Source organism: Protopterus annectens, chromosome 7.part0 (assembly GCF_019279795.1).
Source record: "Protopterus annectens isolate FY-2018-M chromosome 7.part0, PAN1.0, whole genome shotgun sequence".
Taxonomy (NCBI): Eukaryota; Metazoa; Chordata; order Ceratodontiformes; family Protopteridae; genus Protopterus; species Protopterus annectens.
Window position 1 is genome coordinate 883,884,000 of NC_056739.1, and position 22,018 is coordinate 883,906,017.

A 22,018-nucleotide genomic window follows, 5' to 3' on the forward strand; every position below is an offset into this window, starting at 1 on the left:
ACCAATAATCAAGTACAATACACCCTTCAGCAGGTACTTAACCAGGTGCAAGCCAACAACTGGAGCAGCCACGGAGGTTCCTCACTAAAAGAATACAAGGTGTAGATAAGATGTCCTATGTGGACCACCTCACAGCCCTGTCCCTGTACTGGGTCTCCTACAGACTACAGAGGGGCTATCTAAACCTCTTCTGAGACATAAATCAAACATGCCGGATAGATAGGTATGTGTCACAGAGATTACCCCTTCTCTGGAACAGAATCCCATTTCATGTGAAACACATCTATTCTCTAAGCCTATTCAAATGGAATTTAGAACAATGGATGTGAAATTGCAAATTTACCCCTGGCTTGTCACCAGTGGCCCTTATGGACATAAGTCACAGACATGATATTAAGTGACAGGCATATACTGTAACTGTTCTAGCCCAAGGGCATTGATAACTGGGAAATTTGGAGAATGAAAGTCTAGGCTGAAAAAGGCTTTAGGGCCATTAGTCTAGCAACCTCCTATGATCCTGTAAGTTTTATTACACAGTTGTAGTGAGTCATAGTATACCATTCCTGACAAGAGGCAATGAAATGTTATCACAGTAACATAAACCCAGATGAAATCAGCAAATGCTAATCAGTCTCATGTCCCAGTTTCATATAATTTCTATAATCAGTTTAATGGAATCAAGATTAGTGGCCTGGTTGTGTAGTACAGAGGACTACAACGATGAACTGCTGAAAAGATTAATTTTGTAGTCCTGGGTTTGATTCCCTCTCTGCCCATTGCCTAATCATTTACTGTAAACAAATTATTTAATCTAAAGTGCTTCCTGGTTGCCCATGAATAGAAGAACCTGTGCCCACACCTCTCAAGTGTTCATATTTTTGCAGAATGTCCAGAATTTTGCTTGATATTTTTGGTTTGTTCATCATACAATTTGTAGTTTTTTGGCACCTCATTGAGGATTAATGTCACTAAAGAATGGCATGCATTTCAGTTGCAGACTTTATAGCTTTAAGAAAATGTATGTTAACACAAAACCTGTTATTCTATCAACTTTCTAAATTCATAAGAGCAATATTTAAAATCTGTCCCTATTTATGGGCCTTTGTACCCCCATTATTTTAGGCTTTGTCCAGACTTCTTGAGTTAAAAGGTTGAGAGATATGCCTGTGCCTACTGGATTTATCCAATTAAGAAATAAGTAAAAAAATCAACAACTACATGCCTATGCATGTTCCCCCTATAAAATGCATCAGCAGGAGTTACTATCCTTATAACCAAAAACGCCTTTGACATAAAATAAAGGTATCTACTTAAAGTATATTGAGAAAAAGGGTTTCTTAGAGTCACAAAGAAAGATGTAGAAATATCTCAAAGTAGGTGTAGTACTATATTCAGATCATTATCTTTCGGCTGTTCCCGTTAGGGGTCACCACAGCGGATCATCTGTTTCCATTTCTTCCTGTCCTCTGCATCATACTCTTTCACACCATCCACCTGCATGCCCTCTCTCACCACATCCATAAACCTTATCTTAGGCCTTCCTCTTTTCCTGTTACCTGGCAGCTTCATCCTTAGCATCTTTTTCCCAATATACTCAGCATCCCTCCTCAGCACATGTGCAAACCAACGTAATTGTGCCTCTCTGGCTTTATCTCCAAACCTTCCAACCTGGACTGACCCTCTAATATACTTATTCCTAATCCTGTTCACCCTCATCACACCCAGTGCAAATCTTAACATCTTTAACTCTGCCACATCCAGCTCTAACTCCTGCCTTTTTGTCAATGTCACTGTCTCCAACCCATATAACATAGCTGGTCTCACTACCCTCTTGTAGACCTTCCCTTTCACTCTTACTGGTACTCGTCTGTCACAAATCACTCCTGACACTCTTCTCCACCCACTCCATCCTGCCTGTACTCTCTTCTTCACCTCTCTTCCACACTCACCATTACTCTATATTCAGATACATTACAGTATTAGCATTTATATACATCTAGATCTGCAGGTATGCCCTTGGTATTAAAAATTATGTACCAACAGTTTTTCTTCTTTTGCAACATGATATATTAAAATCTTACATTGTCATGGCTCAGCATAACTCCTTTGGGAGTCCCAGTTGTTCCTGAGGTGTATATTAAGACACAACAATGATTAGATCTCTGGGAACTTATGATTTCCTCCAGCTGGGTATCAGGAATATCCACACCAAGATCCATGAACTCCTGCCACTGGGAAAAAAAAAGAAGTAGAGCAATAAATGTTAGTTGGAAAAAAACTTAACTTTTACAATAACAGAAGTGTGGAAGGGTTCATGTAATAAAAATGTTTTGTGAGCAGTGTCAATGAATTTAAAGCATGGGACAAAGTTTCAAACTGACAACAAGCTACAGTAGTATTTGAATACTATGTAGAATTTCAAACATTCATTTAGACTAAACAAATATATTGTATGGCTTACAAATTACAGCTGTAAAAGTAAGGCCTACCACTTAACATATCACCAAGCTGACTGCTGAATGAATTCAAACTGAAATACAAGGCTTCAGTGCAGCATTACTTTTTCCAGATATAAAATGTGTCCGAAATCTTACTTTAACTTTGTTTTGATTTCATAACTAGACAAATCATCGGAGCTGTTTGTCCCTCTTCAATGATGACATGAGGATCATTGCAAAAAAGAAATGAAATACAAAAAAAACTCTTGATAACTGAATGAAATTAACAAGCAATGTTTTGGTGCAAAGATATAATCAATCAGTAACACAAACCAAAGATCCATTAACATCAGTTATATTCTCTTCTTACAGGAAATGCAGACATTAATAACCACTCAACCCTTTATAGCAACATGAAATAGTAATCTAATCCCAAAGGTGCGATACATATGGAAAAGCAGTATATGACATTTTAATTTCACTTTTAATTTCTCCCCAAGAAGGAAACTGAAGAACTACAGACTGAATACTAACTCTGACTGTTTGCACCCCAATATAAAACAGATGTGGTTAATGAAAATAAAAGACAAAGTGCAACAAGCGTCCATGCAAAGGGATTTTATATACATGGCTCCCACTCTAAAGTGGTTTGTCCTTTTGTCCTCTTTGTCTGTGTGACCTTCAGGTTGGTATACTTAAGTATAGAGTTATGAAGGGTTGTACCAGAGAGCATGTCATAACAACAACAACAACTACAACTTGCAATTGTATTTTAAATTTCAAAATTTGAGTAAGTCTTAACTTAGGCAGTTCATTTTATGCACTGTGCTTTGTCATTTTTGGTTTAGTAAATTGTGGATCCATAAGTTGTTTTTATTTACAGTGGAGGTCACACAAAACTATTTATCTTCTGAGCAGACAAGTAAAACATATTGACAGCTGCATCCTACTATAAAATATGGTAATGCAGAGAATGCAGAAAAGTATATTAAAAAGCAACATCTTGTGCTGAGTCCATAAATAATAACCCAAAATTAAAAAAGAGCTACACATAAAATGAAGATTATAATATTAAAAGGTACCCATTAAATTCTTATATACTAGTAAAAACTGCAAAGTTGTTTGTCAATAGCATACCAAAAAATGACAATAAATAAATAAATAAATAAATACATATACAAGATACAACCATATGAGCATAAGCAAAATTCATATGAACAGTCTAATTTATATACACAATAAATATCACATATTAATTTTTTTAACCTATAGGTTGGGCAAACTGTAAATATGCTCATCATTCCACAAAGCTCAGCAACACTTGATTTGCATGCCTGTGTACTCAGAGTATTTTTGTTGCATCTAATGTAATCCAGGCTGAGATTTTTTTCTTAAAAAAATTGCACCTCTCTAGATTATTTAAGTGTATTGCTGTTGTTTTCTTGAATTATTCATTGTATTTATTTACATTTTACTACTGTAAAATGCATTTGTTTTCCAGAGACCTTAATCTGGATTAACTGAATATTGCCTTAAAAGTTTTGATTAGTTGTGGAATTGGTTTCTGTTAGTTTTTCACAATTAGCTAGTCTTTGTGTATTTTTACATTAAGACGACTTGGGATTACTCACCTAGTGGCAGGTATGTGCTAGCTTGCTCTGTCCAAGATGGGAAATGAACAGAAAGGCTTAAAGTTAGGTTGTTTTATTAGCCAGAGCACTATTTAGTCAGTGTACTCGGTTTTCATTGCCTCTATAAATGCATAGCTATCATACATCAGTATTTATCTGTTTCATGTATAATTGCATACACATAGAAACTAGATTTTCCCTATAAAACTACCCCTGAAACTATATCCAGTACTACTTTGCATGCTGAGGTGTACTGCCCCAAGAATCTATTCTTACATAGTCCAGTTTTTGCTTCTAGCCTCAAAAGCACCCAAACTAACCCACTATTAACCCTTCTTGTACCGAGAAGGACTTAACATGTTTATGCACTTCCCCAGTTTCTCCATCACCAGTCTGATGGATACAGGAATTCTGAAACAATGTAGCAATTCTCTCATGTTCACTGGCATCCAAATAATCCTTAGAGAAACTGATACAGTATGAGAGGCATAATTACACAATGCCACTGCAGGCAAGATTTTCACAATGGAAGCACTCAAAATAATCTGATTGTCAGTAACACGCACGTCAATCCACTGCACACAATATGCACCCAACATATAGAGCAACATATGCTGAAGTACTAAAAAATAATTTTCCTAAACCCCAAGACCTCCTAGACCTGCATCAGTTATCCTCAGCATCCCCAAAAAGGAAACTACCAAAACAATATCCATCACCATACATACACCCCATGGAACCTCAACTACAAGGCCCATAATGCAAGCCAGCACACTACCCAATACTCTGGTCATAGGAGACTCTGTTATGAGACAGATATATGTCCAACTCACCAGGCTGAACAAGGAGGAAATCACAGTCAGTTGCTTATCAGGGGCCAGGATCCACCAAGTCACAATCATACTCAATTCAATGAACCACAAGTATCGTGACTCAGTCATAGTCTATGTAGGCATAAATGACCTGAGAGGTACCTCCCTGGACTATATGAAGAGAGACATTATGGATCTCTCAGACTATGTGCCCATGGCAGGTGTGAGTCTAGCACTGAGCAGCATCTACCTTCACCAAGGATGATGCCACTATATGAACAAAGGATGATTGACTTTAATAATTAGTTTAGCTTCTGATGTAATTCAAAGGGGGTACAATATTCAACTGCATGGAAAGATAAGGTCAACAGACCATGTTGTTTTGCCAAGGATGATTGACACCTGTCCCAGCTAGGCTTCGGAATATTGTCTAAAACATTGTCCTTCCCCAAAGTTATTTTTTAGGCCATGCCAAACTGACAAACCTTCCAACTTAGCAAAATTGTTACTGCTCAGTGCCAGGAGTCTAAATAATTACCTCCTCACCTTGGAGAATGCAGACATTTCTCCAGTTACCTAGACATGGTTTAAAGCCACAGAGAGCCCCCAGCAGTGTAGGGATGTAATGTCTTCACACATTTAGACCAGCTACTACACAGGCAGGGGCTAAATGTGGAGGCATCTCAATCTACATGAAAAACACATGTATCTCAAGGTTGGTCAAACAGGATGACGTGCTTGAGGTTCTTCATGTTCAAATTACCATAGACAGAGTCTCAAATCATATACTTGCAAGCTATAGATCACCTTCTATGATCCACAAAACCCATAGCTCATATTCAGACCTACTGGAGACACTTGCCATTCAACTCAATACCATATTCCTACTTGTATTATTTCTGGAGCTTTTCTCCTTGGGTCTCCACTGAAAATTGGCCTCTGGCTCAGTTGGACTAACCTGGTTAACAAATGTCAATAAATAAATAAATATTCATGGGGAACTTTACCTACCTCTTTATAAACTGGGAATCCTATATGACTCCCTAGCTTGCAGGCCCACAAGGTTCCTGGAATTTGTAAATATAAACACCCTGGACCAGTTGGTCTGTACATCCCCGTTCCCCCCAGTGTACCCTCTTTAGTAGAACATAAAGCTGTCTCCTTCAAAATAAAAATAAATGCTATAACCCCAATAAACCCTATAATAATTAGAAACTACTTTAAAGTAACCTACCTATTATTAAGCGATTACCTGACAGAATTTCAAACTCCTGCAAACCAGCAGAACCTGGCTTTCGACTAACATATGTTTAAGGTAGTAAGGAAATTATTCTATGTTGCTCAACATATAAGCCAGGGCATGGCATTTAAGTCCATGGATGTCATCATTCCTCTCTCATTGGTACTCATCAGATCCATCACTGAGCAAAATGCCCCCCATCAGCATGTATTTGACCTGGCACACGCAGCAACTGGAACATCCTCAGAGTTTCCTCATAAAAATAATACAGAGTGTAAACAAAATGACCTCTGCATATCACCCAAAAGCCCTATCGTTAGACTCAATTTTGGAATTTCCTACAGACTCTTCAGAAGCAATCTGTACCTGGCGTACAAGGAATACTTGGATCCCACTTTAATGGACCTTTTGCACATCCGCAAAACCAAGAGCATCAGAACTACTCGATCAAGGGACTTGAACCTTGCTTGCAACATAAATGAGACATGCTGGAGGGGCAGGTATATTACTCAGAGAATTCCTCTGCTTTGGAACAAGCTTCCATTCCATGTGGAGCAGAGGTCGTTCTTAACCCTATTCAAAAGTAACATGGACCAGTGGATGTGAAATCGGAAATTCACCCCAGGTCTTGAAGCTAAGTCTTTAATAGACAGAGGCAGTCTGTAAATCATACTCTAGCTTACATGTTTGTTTGTCTTTCAGCTTTTCCCAGTAAGGTGTCGCCACAGCGGAACTCCGGTCCGCTAATGATTGTCAGTAGATTTTTACGAAACGCCAAGGTGCCAGCTCGACACTCAGCCTTCAGTGAAGGCACGCCCATTTACGCACGCATGTCTTTCGAATGCTACCCAACCATGGGGAGAACATGCAGACTCCACACAGAAGGCACTCCCAAGCCCAGCCGAGAATTGAATGGGAGAAACTCTTGCTGAGAGGTAACAACGCTACCGCCGTACCACCATGGCATTCGCCGTACCACCGCGGCATTATACTCTAGCTTACATATACCCCTAAAAATAACCACCACAACTCCAGAAACTTGCCTGATATATTTGGGATGCATGGCTAAGCTTATGAAGGACCCAGTGGTCGTTAGCCTAGTATACATGTATGAACCTAAGACAACATATCTCACAATTTTTAATTTTTCTAGAGTACATGAAACTTGCTAATTAATGACAGGTACTACTACTGCATAGGTGGTTTATATGCCATAATATTTATGTTGTTTATTTTATGTAGGAAAAATGACTAGATAAGTTAAGTTTACAATTTGAGAATATTTAAGTGCTATCCAATACAGCAAGGAAAGCAATGCATTGCATAAGCTTGCTATTTGCTATATCTGCATCTTTTACTTTTTTGGGCTGGAGAAATTCAATTTATTTATATCTCTCTCCCTACTCAGAAAATGAATTGTTTTTGTTAAATCTAATAAAATATTTAGTTGTGATTGTCCTGCTTGCTCATTGCTTGGAAAATATGTCTTTCTGTGGTATGAGGTTACTTTCCAAGCAATGAGCAAATGCAATTTCAGATGGAGGGTTTTTTTTCCAATTGGAGAAGGCATTAGTACAATTGTCCTACTGGTGTATTACATCTGATTAACATTATTAAATAAAATAATTTCTTCCTCATTAACCATGTATGAATTCAGATAGCTGTAGGTCATTGCTATGAATTTTAACTATTTATAAAATGCTCCTTGATTCTGAAATATTTTTACTTAAACTAATTCTAAAAAAAATCAAACAAACTTGCTATTAATTTCTATATTGAAATAACAAGAACAATTTTTTTAACATGTCCTTCACTGATGCCACATCTTCCTCAATTATTATAACTCTGTAAAGGATTATTAATGCCTCCATGGTTAAAAGCTCATGCTTAACCCTTTCTTTATTAATATACAGGGAAATGCTCCAGCCTTGGATTATAAAGGTTTAATTCTGTATTTTCAACAGGCATGGTCTAAGGCCTTGCCTTGTTTTCAGTTATCCAATCCAGAAGGAGCAAATAAGCCATGAGACAGTTAAGTCTCAACCATTAGTTAGGATTACTTTTATTTGTGATTGTATTTATGTATTTATTCTGTTTTAATAAGGGGGAGGTGCAACTGGGCAGATTTCATTTCCTGTGAAAATTCAAAAATACAAGGCAAATAATAAGTAAGTAGTATGTATCACAAAACAGCAAATTTACCAAATAAGATGCAATAAATTACAGAGCAATACAAATTCATGGAAAGCAAATAGTAACATTATGACGCAGTGTAGTGATAGAAGTAAAACATGTATGTAAGCATTTTGTATATAAATAAATATATAAGGTAAAATATATTTTTCAAATAAATATTTGACTCCTACTGGACAAATATTTGACTACTACTATCCTTTCTTCCCCTACCTCACCCAATACCTCCAACCACAAATTCCTTAAGCTAGTTACAATCAATACCCAGAGTTTAAAAAATAAAATTACTGTCTTCCATGCCTGGCTTAACCATACTCTTCCAGACATAGTATCTCTCTCTGAGACATGGCTAAAGCCCCACATCCCTGACTCTGAGAGCCTTCCCCCTGGCTTTCAAGCACTCAGATGTGACCACCAAATCAAAAAAGGAGGAGGAGTAGCATTAATCTATAACAGCCTGTTTAACCTCAGTCCTTACCAAAACCCCATTCCTCAGTTTTGCAATGCTGAAATAGTCATAGGGATACTCAAATTGAATAACTATAAAAGTATTTGCATTATGAGCATCTACATTCCCCCTGGAAATAATATCCCTACTCTTGAAAACATTCTACTATGGTCCTCAACTAATATTAAACTAGAGACATACATATTAGGAGATGTGAATATAGATTGGAACAAAATTAATAACAATAATCCCTCTTTATCTATTAATCTACTCAACTTCACTCAACTAATAAACGGCATTACCAGACCTAATAAAATCAACCCCCCAGGGTCCACCTTGGACTGGATCTTAGCCTCCCACCCAAATAAGATATCTCACTCTGCTATCCTACCAGACACCATGAGTGACCATCTCCCAGCTTCCATTCTCCGAGCTACCCACTCCTCCCCTCATCAACACCAATTTACCTATACTCGTAATCTCAAAAACTTCAACCCTTCTATATTCTCAGAAACACTTAAACATACCAACTGGAACAATCTAAAATCTCTTCCCCTAGATGAAGCTGTACATTCCTTTAATACAACCTTCCTAGACATTCGAAATGCCCAAGCACCACCTAGAACTAAGCGTATAAAACCTTACTCTGCCCCATGGCTAACTAAAGATACTAAATCTCTTAAGCAAAAAAGGCACAAGACTTGGAAACTTTACAATCAGGACAAAATCCCTGACACCCTCCTCAAATACAAGCAACTCCGTAACCTAACCAAAAAGCATATTACAAAAGACAAAAAATCCCACTACATTAAACTACACTCTACCCATTCAAAAAAAAACAAAACAATTCTGGAACTCCATAAGCTCTCTCCTGCACCCATGTACTAAAAACAATCCCTGTCCAGATAATAATTTAACAGACACAGAAATTGCCACCCAATTCAACTCCTTCTTTACCAACTCCATAGCTGAACTCACTAAGACCTTCCCCAATAATATCTCCTCCCCTCCACTCAAACCTACATTCCCTTCCCCCACCCAATCTCCCTCACCCACCCCTCCCCCTATTTTCCATCTAAAACCCATCTCTATCTCTCACATCAAAAAGCTTCTCACTAAACTCAAGCCTTGCTCCAATGCCCCTGACAATATCCCCTCACACTTTCTAAAGCTTCTCACTAAACTCAATCCTTGCTCCAATGGCCCTGACAATATCCCCTCACACTTTCTAAAGCTTCTCACTAAACTCAAGCCTTGCTCCAATGCCCCTGACAATATCCCCTCACACTTTCTAAAGCTTCTCACTAAACTCAATCCTTGCTCCAATGGCCCTGACAATATCCCTCACACTTTCTAAAGCTTCTCACTAAACTCAAGCCTTGCTCCAATGCCCCTGACAATATCCAAACTCAAGCCTTGCTCCAATGCCCCTGACAATATCCCCTCACACTTTCTAAAGCTTCTCACTAAACTCAATCCTTGCTCCAATGGCCCTGACAATATCCCCTCACACTTTCTAAAGCTTCTCACTAAACTCAAGCCATGCTCCAATGCCCCTGACAATATCCCCTCACACTTTCTAAAGCTTCTCACTAAACTCAAGCCTTGCTCCAATGCCCCTGAAAATATCCCCTCACACTTTCTAAAGCTTCTGACTAAACTCAAGCCTTGCTCCAATACCCCTGACAATATCCCCTCACACCTTCTAAAGCTTCTCACTAAACTCAAGCCATGCTCCAATGCCCCTGACAATATCCCCTCACACTTTCTAAAGCTTCTCACTAAACTCAAGCCTTGCTCCAATGCCCCTGACAATATCCCCTCACACTTTCTAAAGCTTCTCACTAAACTCAAGCCATGCTCCAATGCCCCTGACAATATCCCCACACACTTTCTAAAGCTTCTCATTAAACTCAAGCCTTGCTCCAATGCCTCTGACAATATTCCCTCACACTTTCTAAAGCTTCTCACTAAACTCAAGCCTTGCTCCAATGCCCCTGACAATATCCCCTCACATTTTCTAAAGCTTCTCACTAAACTCAAGCCTTGCTCCAATGCCCCTGACAATACCCCCTCACACTTTCTAAAGCTTCTCATTAAATTCAAGCCATGCTCCAATGCCTCTGACAATATCCCCTCACACTTTCTAAAGCTTCTCACTAAACTCAAGCCTTGCTCCAATGCCCCTGACAATATCCCCTCACACTTTCTAAAGCTTCTCACTAAACTCAAGCCTTGCTCCAATGCCCCTGACAATATCCCCTCACACTTTCTAAAGCTTCTCACTAAACTCAAGCCATGCTCCAATGCCCCTGACAATATCCGCACACACTTTCTAAAGCTTCTCATTAAACTCAAGCCTTGCTCCAATGCCTCTGACAATATTCCCTCACACTTTCTAAAGCTTCTCACTAAACTCAAGCCTTGCTCCAATGCCCCTGACAATATCCCCTCACACTTTCTAAAGCTTCTCACTAAACTCAAGCCTTGCTCCAATGCCCCTGACAATATCCCCTCACACTTTCTAAAGCTTCTCACTAAACTCAAGCCATGTTCCAATGCCCCTGACAATATCCCCTCACACTTTCTAAAGCTTGCTGCAGATGCCATTGCCATCCCCATTAGCATTCTCATTAACCGATCCATTCTTGAATCTTACGTCCCCAAATTGTGGCGTGCAGCCTACATCCTACCTCTTCACAAAGGAGGCAAAAACAATAATATCTCTAATTTCCGTCCAATAGCCATTCTCTCCCCAATATCAAAAATTCTAGAAAAATGCATCCACCACCAACTTATGCCCTTCCTCATCAGCAACCACCTCCCTACCCCTACTCAACATGGCTTCCTCCCCAGCCATAATACAATAACCGCTCTCCTCTCATTTTTAGACATAGTAAACCATGCTCGGGACTCAGGAGAAATTGTATCCACTGTCCGTCTAGATCTTTCCAAGGCTTTCGACACTGTCTCTCACTCCCACCTTCTAACTCACCTGTCTAACCTCAATCTCGATCAGCATTCACTTACCTGGTTCAAGAGTTATCTTTCTGACAAATCCCAGGCTGTGAAATGGAAAACTAGTACCTCAATCTTCCTTCCTACCCCAACCGGGGTTCCCCAGAGTTCAATACTTGGTCCAATGCTCTTCAATATATTCATTAATGATTTCCATGCAGCCATTCCCAACACTAAAATAGTACAGTATGCAGATGACTCTACTTTAGTCTGCTCTGCTCCTAATCTTCCTGCTCTCCAAGCAATTACCCAATCTGCCTTTACAGCCACTGAGAACTGGATGCTTCAAAACCACCTCTCCCTTAATGCTAATAAATCCAAAATCCTACTTTTCTCTCCCTCTAAAAACCCGCACCTTGACAAACAATCTTTCAAAATTACCAGTAACGCCAGCTCCCTAATAGAAGTTGTCCCCTTCGCTAAAGTTCTCAGTGTTACTATCGATGAACACCAAAAATTCGATATTCATGTCCAATTAAATATTTAAAAAAAACATCAAAAACTTGGGTTATTATACAGAAACTCTCACTTCCTGTCTCCCTCTACCAGGCAAACTCTTGCCACTAACTACTTACTACCATCACTTTTATATGGTGCCATTCTTCTAACCAACCTTGCATCCTCCATCTCCTCAAAACTAGAAATCTGCTACAACAAAATCTCCAAATTCGCTACTAAATCTAAACACTACTCCCACCATTGCTCTTCCTTACACATGCTAAAATGGCTAGAGCTTCCCAACTACCTCAATTACCTCCAACTTACTACAGCCCACAAAATAATCTTTAAACCTACTGCATGCCCTGCTCTAGCATGCATCCTTCCTTCTTATACTCCCCACAGACCCCTAAGATCTGCACAACAAAATCAACTTGCTATTCACAAACCAAAACGTCCTGCTGGCCAGTGTCTGCTATCCTATTCCCTAGCAAAAAAATGGAACTCTCTTCCCCCCTCACTAAGAATCTCCAATAACCTTGAACTCTTTAAATCCCAGCTCCATTCTCATCTCTCCCAAAATTGGAAATGTAATTGCTCTCTGCCCCCTAATCCTATTAAACTCATTTCTACTTGTTCTTCATTAAATACTTCTTCACCTTGCTATTCTGCCCAACAGCTTCCCCTTGATATTTCTTACATAACTTATACACCTTTAATGTATATAGTGTAAATACTATACATACCCTTCTTTCTGTACTCTCTCCCCCCATATACTTCTTCCATCTAAACCTACATTACATTCGACTAACTAATGACTCTAACATTCTATAAATTGTGTCTAAACCTCTTCTACTAACTTTACCCTCCATCACCCTTGTATTACCCCCTATTGCTTTTTTCTCACTTATGTTCTTCTTTCTAATAAACAATTGCCTCTTGCTTCACTACTCAGCTGCCTCTCTCCCCTTCCTCCACTTTAGGTATTTATTCCTACTACTCTGCATACTTTACACTATCCATCTTCGTTACCAAGCATGTTCTGTATGAACTATCCTTAAGTCTCCTATACTTCACTTATTGCACTACATCTTTTTGCTACATCTCACTGTATCATCTTACAATTTTGTTTAAAATATTATATAATACTAGGATTATTCATAACTGCACTTTATTGTACTTTTTATCATATTTTTATTGTATTTTTATTGTATCTTTGTAATTTTGGAGCTTTTCTCCCCGGGCCTCCACTGAAAACGGGCTCCTTGAGCCCAGTGGACCACCCCGGTTATCAAACTGGAAATAAATAAATAAATAATATCATTAAACATAAGCAGAAACTCACATGGTGAAACACATTATTTTCAAACCAAATGTAAAATAAAGCATCACATGAAAAGCAAGAGAAATTATGAGATAAAGCTAAGGTAATCCTGAGTCATTATTGAAAAAGCAGCAAGTGCTTTCATCATTCAAGAATGACTTAAAATACAGACAGAAGAAACCTTTACTGATGAAAACACGTATCACTTTTCCAAAAAAAGGATTGGGATTGCCATTCATGTTTTCATTTATCTTCGTTTTTTTCTGTTGTTTTCAAATCATTTATTTCTTCATTTTATTCAGGGCCATAAAAGGAACATAAAGACTTTGTTTTTTGTTAAGGGCGTTGATAATTGGCTTCTCTACTACTCACCAAGTGCAAAGTCAATGAGGAATCAACTTGCACAGCACAACACAGCAGAGATTGATTACTGTGAACTCCCTGATCACTGTCATCAATACAAAAATCACTACTATTGTGATTCTAATTCTGCACAGCCAGTGATTGCTTTCAGTTAGCAGATTTCTCCCATATTCATATTTACGTGACCTTGATTTGGTAGATATGATCTCAGGAGGTGTAGGGGGTTTGTTCCCACATGGGTGGTGCAAGGGGTTTGTCCCTTGCAAAAAAAAAAAAATCTTTCATTTAATTTTTTCATCAGGTTGATTTCCAACTAGCTGTGCTCAGCAAGCTGGTTCTTCACTGACTTGCAACTTCACTAGTCATAGTGAGGTATAATAATTGCCTTTTTAAGCTGCATGGGAAAGCTTTGAACATTTTGACTAAGTGTTTTCATAAAGAGATATCACTGACTTTGTGACACTAAGGGATGTAATATGATGCTATGGAAGTTGATGGAGGTCAGCATGGAGAGTCTATGTCCATCAAGCTGGGATTAAGTTAGCATATAGTACCAGTTGTGGACAGTAATTAATGAAGAGTTGATGGATTTTATTTGGAAGGGGAAGAGGGCAAGAGTCATGTGGGATAAGTTGATACTTCCAACAGAACAAGGTGGTTTAGGGTTACCTCATTTGAAGGGATATTTCAGAGCTACACAGCTCTTATACACAGCACAGGCAGAGACCTACAATTCAGGGTGGAGGGGGATGATGGTAAAGCAGGGGGTTGGTTCAGGAAGTAGGGAAGGAATGGGATTTTGGATGTGGATCCTTGAGGAGAGTGGCAACAGCCATACAGAGTGTTGTATTCATAGAGTAGTAGTAAGTGTGCTGGGAACTGAGCTGACATGGAAGTTGGGAGGGGAGATTCTGCCCATGGGGATGATTGCAGTTGGGGGTGTAAAGGATGGACAAGGTGGGCTGGGGTTAGCTGGAGGAGGCTGTTGAGGAAATCAAGGTGTTGGAAACAGATAACTGGAGGGGAAGGGGTGCTGGAATGGGAGAAGGCCAGGGTGCCATTTGGATTGTGGGCTGGTGGTTACCTTCCCTTTTGAAGATTGGTGTCAGACTGTAGATGGGGAGAGGTGAATGGGAGAGTCCTGGGTGGAAGACCTGGACTGGTTGAATTTTTGTTTGAGTCTAGAGCATAGGCTACTGTTGGAAGAGGGATAATTTGTGGGGCAAATAGAATGTTGTACAATAACTGTGGGGATTAGCTGGGGGAGGTTGGGGGGACTGGGAGGGGAGACTGTATGCATGATTCACAGGGGGACATTGGGAAGATGTGCATGGCTCCCAAGTCTGCAACAAAATCTAGTAGACTTGGGATTTTTGCCTGAAAGTGTTTGCATAGATGCTTTTGTAACCCAAGCAGACTCCAAGGAACTTTTTATTGAATGGATGGCAGGTGTTGGAGGTGGCTGTGAATGTGTGCACTGAGAGTGCAGTCAGTTGATGTACTTTGAAAATTCCCTGCAGAGAACTATGTCAGGAACACGAAGTGAGCAAATAAGTGTAGCTAAGGAGGTTTTTTTATAGCTTGGATGCAGGGTCTGAGTCGCTTGGACATTGTGCGGCTTTGTTGAGTTTGATTCTGGTGGCTACCAAAAAGCAATTAGTATAAAATGAAAGTTGAAGTCTAGACCAACTGCCCTTGAAGTAGTGACTATTGCAACAGAGATGCAAGAACAGGGGGGTAGGATCTTTGGAAGAGGATGGGAGCAAAGTACATTAAAAAAAATGGAAATTGTGGGAGCAATACATGCAGAACAATGTTTTGCAGGATGAATGGGGTTTAAGAGAAGGCAGGAATTGAATAAATTATGTAATGTTGCTTAGATTATACATCACATATATTGTTATATATCCTATATGTAATGTTGCTTAGATAATATATCCCATATATTGTTATATATCCTATAATGTTTGTAACTGTGGAACTTTCAGTCAGTAGTAGCAACAGCACCGAACACTTCTTGTTGAACAAAATACGTTTATTGGAAATAAAACAAACTGGAATCCAAAACACACATCAGAGTTAAGCGCTTTCATCTACTCTATGTAGACTTCCTCAGAACTGAATCATCCTAACCACTACCCTCTTATATACATACATAAATCAATTAATTTCAATTATATAAACCAATTAAAACATAATAAGCTACAAGAATTTAAAGTGCTCAGTGCTTAATTTCCTTATCCATTGTCTTACCTATGTAAAAAAGAAAGAAAAAAAAGAACAAAGAATATTCATTCAAACTTCACACGTTAAAAAACAATTGCTTACCACATAAAAATGAATATACCAACAAATATATGTGTGACATTGACATTAAAAATAATGATACACATGCCACCATAAAATACATGCCTTGCTTTAACTAAACATTTGTAAATCTCCACCACTCTCTAAGCTACCCTCTATTTTCCAGAATGGGTTTGATGGAGACTGTTTCATTAAGTCCAGGAAATGTAGAGGCATTTAATTTAATTTGCCACCTAGTTTCTTCCTCCCCAAGTTTATATTTCATACTTCCCCCTCTAGGGTTTGCTTTTATACATTCTAAAATACCAAAATTAAAGGAATCACAATGTGTATTACCACTGAGATGTCTCCATAAAGCATTGTTGGTATCCTTTTTTCTTATTTTGTAAATATGATCGTAGATTCTATTTCTAAGACATCTCTCCGTCTTCCCCACGTAAAAACAAGGACATTTGGTACACTTAGCTAAATAAACTAGGTAAGAGGTTCTGCAGTTGCCTTTTCTGAATCTAACCTCTGTTTTATTTTTATCTTCCAGAATTAGATAGGGTACCCGAATAATATACCCACATTGGTTACAGCTCCCACATTTTGTGGTACCTATCGAATTGTGTCCGTGATTACTGTCCATAGTTTTCTTTTCTAATCTCATTTTCAAATTGCATCCATTCTTAGATACAAACTTGGGTGCCCCCCCCCACCTTCTTATATACACTATCATCAGTTTTCAATATATTCCAGTTGTTTTCAATTATTTTCTTAATATCTCCCACCTGGGGGGCATATTGCAAAATACATGCCCTAGTGAATTCATTAGTGACCATGTCTTTATTTGTCACATTCATCTCCTGTGTATAGTCTATCCCTGTTCCCAATATGGGTTTATATTTATTCCCCCATTCTTTTTTCACATACTCTTTTATATCCACTATCATTCCCATGGGGTAACCCCTTGCCTTAAACATACTCCCTATAGTCTCCATTTCGAGTACCATATCAGAGAAATCAGATATCATTCTAGCTGCCCTTATGCACTGACCTTTAATTATACTCCTTTTCTGATGACTAGGATGGCAGCTAGAATATTCTAAATATGCATTACTAAACGTGTCCTTTCTGTATATATTTGATTTGAATCTCCCATTCTCTACTGTAATACGAGTGTCCAAAAAAGATATGGACCTCTGATCAGCACTAAATGTAAATTTCAGATATTCACTCCTAGTATTCAAGTACATTTTAAACTCATTGAGTCTATTCTCTTCCCCCTTCCATATTAGAAACACATCATCCAAAAATCTTAGGTAACACAATATATTGTCATTCCATTCAGATTGGAAAATATATTCGGTTTCCCAATCCAATAAAACAAGTTAGCAAAAATGGGGCACATGCTGCCCCCATAGCTACCCCTTTACATTGCCTATAGTACTCTCCTTCAAATAGAATATAATTGTGGGACAGGACTGTTTCCATAAACTCCATAACCATACGTATTTCATCCCACTTTAGTCCACTAAATTTTTCTATACTATTATTAAATCTACTAAGCCCTTCTTCCTGGGGTATGCTGGAAAAAAGATCTACTATGTCAACTGTTACCAAAAACATATCCTTGGTAACTAAAGTTGGAACCAACCTTCCCAAGAAATCCCAGGAATCTTTAACTATATGCTTAATTTTGTTGTAGGTGGGTTTCAACCAATTGTCTATCACTTTACCAAAAGTGAAGGTTTTTGATCTGCTACCGGAAATAATGGGCCGGAAGGGGGGATCATTTATGTCTTTATGTACTTTAGGTATACCCACTATAGTACTAATAATGGGATTTTCATCCTTCAAGTAATTATACATATCTGAATCAATCCTTTCATCTAATAATAGTTCTTCCAAAAAATAAATCAATTTTATGGTACCCTATATTAACTTCATTAATGGATGACACTTCATAATTTCCTGAATTGAACAAAATACTATTAATTTTATTTACATATTCAACAGTATCATATATCACTGCCCCCCCACCTTTGTCAGGTTTCATTATTCTTATGTTTTTGTTGGCCTGAATTTGTTTTAAAAGTTTAAATTCACTAAATTGTAGATTAAACTTATTTTTAAATAATTTTTTCCTTTTATTCTCATATTCATATATCTCATCTATAACAACCTTCTCAAATGTGGCTAACGTGTGATTCATTGGGGGTGTAAAAGTACTTCTTTTCTTAAATTTATTCAGCTGAATAGTATTTTTCCCTTCAAAAAACAAGGCTAAATTAAGTTTTCTCAAGTACTTTTTAAAATCAATTATATAATCTACAATATTCATATTGTCATTGGGAACATATTTCATTCCTTTAGATAGCAATTTAAAAAAATCCTCATTCAATTCAGTTTGTGTGTAATTAAAAATACTAAATCTCCTAAACTATAATGTGTGTCATTGTGTTTTATTATTCCCTTTTTATTGTCTAATTGTTTCTTCTCCTGTATTCCGGTGTCCTTTCCCAATGATTTCCTTGCCACTTGCCCTGAACTCTGAACTGCCCCCTGTTTTGAACCTGCCAACTTTTGTTGCCCCCTAAAAAATCAGAAGCATCCTCAAATCTTCCTTTACTTCCTTTGCTATACCTATTATAGTTAAAGTCCTGATGGTCCAGACCATTGTCCTTCCTATTGGGTTCATAGGTATATCTTCCCCATCTATATGCCTCACCTCTCTCATACTGTTGTACATCCCTTCTCATCTTCTTGCATTTCCTATCATATTGTTTACTGATTTGGTTTTCAACCCAGGTGAATTGTGCATTGAAGGACATTTCACTTTCATCAAATAGAAGATCATTAGTTATAATGCAATCCAACTTTTCAAGTTTTGACAATAATACACAAATTTTCTTGTCATTACAAGAAATAATGTATTTCATAAAAGTAAAGCCGAAATTATTAAACATATTTGTGCATTCATTTATATTTTCTTCATCCATTACAATTCCCATGGGATATTTAAAAAATCGAAGTCCCATGGGTACTATATTAGTGTCCAAACATTTTTTTAGATACATATTGTCCAATTGACTACTTTTAAGTATTTTGAGTTTCTTGCCAAACTCATATATATACTCTTTCAAAGTTCTGTTCTCCTGAGAGTTGTCACCTGTTACTTTCATCGGACTAACATTCTTGGTTTTCCCATTAAATTCAAAATTAGACACTAAAAAACTGCTAAAATCATAGCGTTTGTGTTTACTGTTATTGTTCTGTGTAACCAGATTGTGTACAGTACCTCTTTGCATCATCTGTCCTGCCATAGCGTACGTTCTTTTTGGCGCCACTCGTTTAGGTTTTGCGCCCGAAATGTTGTAATCCTGCTCCGATCCATTTCCTGCATCATTAAGGAGTTGTTCTGCCCCTTCAAGATTGGACTTAATGGATCCATAAGAAGCTCGTTCACTTCGTCCCACGCCTTCGCCCTGACCGTTAGGTGGAAAATCACTTCCTTCACATCTCCGTGGCATACGTGGTGACGTCGCTCTCCGTACATTCATACCATTCGAATCATTCGAATCAGGTTGAGTGATGAGTTCAATCAACTGGGTGAGTTCTCCCTTAATTATAGCCATTTCAGACTGCAATTTATGTATGTCGTCTCTCCTAGGCGAAAAAATGGAAGGCAATTCGTCCAAGGAATCCATCTCCTCCCCCAACTCAAAAAATAAACAGCACCTGGAACGGTCAACAACATAAAATAACACCAATATCCGCTCTCAGTCAGTAGTAGCAACAGCACCGAACACTTCTTGTTGAACAAAATACGTTTGTTGGAAATAAAACAAACTGGAATCCAAAACACACATAAGAGTTAAGCGCTTTCATCTACTCTATGTAGACTTCCTCAGAACTGAATCATCCTAACCACTACCCTCTTATATACATACATAAATCAATTAATTTCATCAATTATATAAACCAATTAAAACATAATAAGATACAAGAATTTAAAGTGCTCAGTGCTTAATTTCCTTATCCATTGCCTTACCTATGTAAAAAAGAAAGAAAAAAAAGAACAAAGAATATTCATTCAAACTTCACACATGTTAAAAAAACAATTGCTTACCACATAAAAATGAATATACCAACAAATATATGTGTGACATTGACATTAAAAATAATGATACACATGCCACCATAAAATACATGCCTTGCTTTAACTAAACATTTGTAAATCTCCACCACTCTCTAAGCTACCCTCTATTTTCCAGAATGGGTTTGATGGAGACTGTTTCATTAAGTCCAGGAAATGTAGAGGCATTTAATTTAATTTGCCACCTAGTTTCTTCCTCCCCAAGTTTATATTTCATACTTCCCCCTCTAGAGTTTGCTTTTATACATTCTAAAATACCAAAATTAAAGGAATCACAATGTGTATTACCACTGAGATGTCTCCATAAAGCATTGTTGGTATCCTTTTTTCTTATTTTGTAAATATGATCGTAGATTCTATTTCTAAGACAACTCTCCGTCTTCCCCACATAAAAACAAGGACATTTGGTACACTTAGCTAAATAAACTAGGTAAGAGGTTCTGCAGTTGCCTTTTCTGAATCTAACCTCTGTTTTATTTTTATCTTCCAGAATTAGATAGGGTACCCGAATAATATACCCACATTGGTTACAGCTCCCACATTTTGTGGTACCTATCGAATTGTGTCCGTGATTACTGTCCATAGTTTTCTTTTCTAATCTCATTTTCAAATTGCATCCATTCTTAGATACAAACTTGGGTGCCCCCCCCCCACCTTCTTATATACACTATCATCAGTTTTCAATATATTCCAGTTGTTTTCAATTATTTTCTTAATATCTCCCACCTGGGGGGCATATTGCAAAATACATGCCCTAGTGAATTCATTAGTGACCATGTCTTTATTTGTCACATTCATCTCCTGTGTATAGTCTATCCCTGTTCCCAATATGGGTTTATATTTATTCCCCCATTCTTTTTTCACATACTCTTTTATATCCACTATCATTCCCATGGGGTAACCCCTTGCCTTAAACATACTCCCTATAGTGTCCATTTCAAGTACCATATCAGAGAAATCAGATGTCATTCTAGCTGCCCTTATGCACTGACCTTTAATTATACTCCTTTTCTGATGACTAGGATGGCAGCTAGAATATTCTAAATATGCATTACTAAACGTGTCCTTTCTGTATATATTTGATTTGAATCTCCCATTCTCTACTGTAATACGAGTGTCCAAAAAAGATATGGACCTCTGATCAGCACTAAATGTAAATTTCAGATATTCACTCCTAGTATTCAAGTACATTTTAAACTCGTTGAGTCTATTCTCTTCCCCCTTCCATATTAGAAACACATCATCCAAAAATCTTAGGTAACACAATATATTGTCATTCCATTCAGATTGGAAAATATATTCGGTTTCCCAATCCAATAAAAACAAGTTAGCAAAAATGGGGGCACATGCTGCCCCCATAGCTACCCCTTTACATTGCCTATAGTACTCTCCTTCAAATAGAATATAATTGTGGGACAGGACTGTTTCCATAAACTCCATAACCATACGTATTTCATCCCACTTTAGTCCACTAAATTTTTCTATACTATTATTAAATCTACTAAGCCCTTCTTCCTGGGGTATGCTGGAAAAAAGATCTACTATGTCAACTGTTACCAAAAACATATCCTTGGTAACTAAAGTTGGAACCAACCTTCCCAAGAAATCCCAGGAATCTTTAACTATATGCTTAATTTTGTTGTAGGTGGGTTTCAACCAATTGTC

General features: G+C 37.9%; 1 protein-coding gene across 1 annotated transcript in view; it reads right to left on the reverse strand.

Moving 5' to 3' along the window:
* Positions 1-22,018, reverse strand: part of ACSBG1 (acyl-CoA synthetase bubblegum family member 1) — a 415,596-nt gene that overhangs the window by 185,361 nt on the left and 208,217 nt on the right. The window contains exon 7 of the mRNA XM_044077462.1: positions 2,082-2,231. Within this exon, the coding sequence (XP_043933397.1) occupies positions 2,082-2,231 (150 nt within the window). The remainder of the gene's footprint in view (positions 1-2,081; positions 2,232-22,018) is intronic.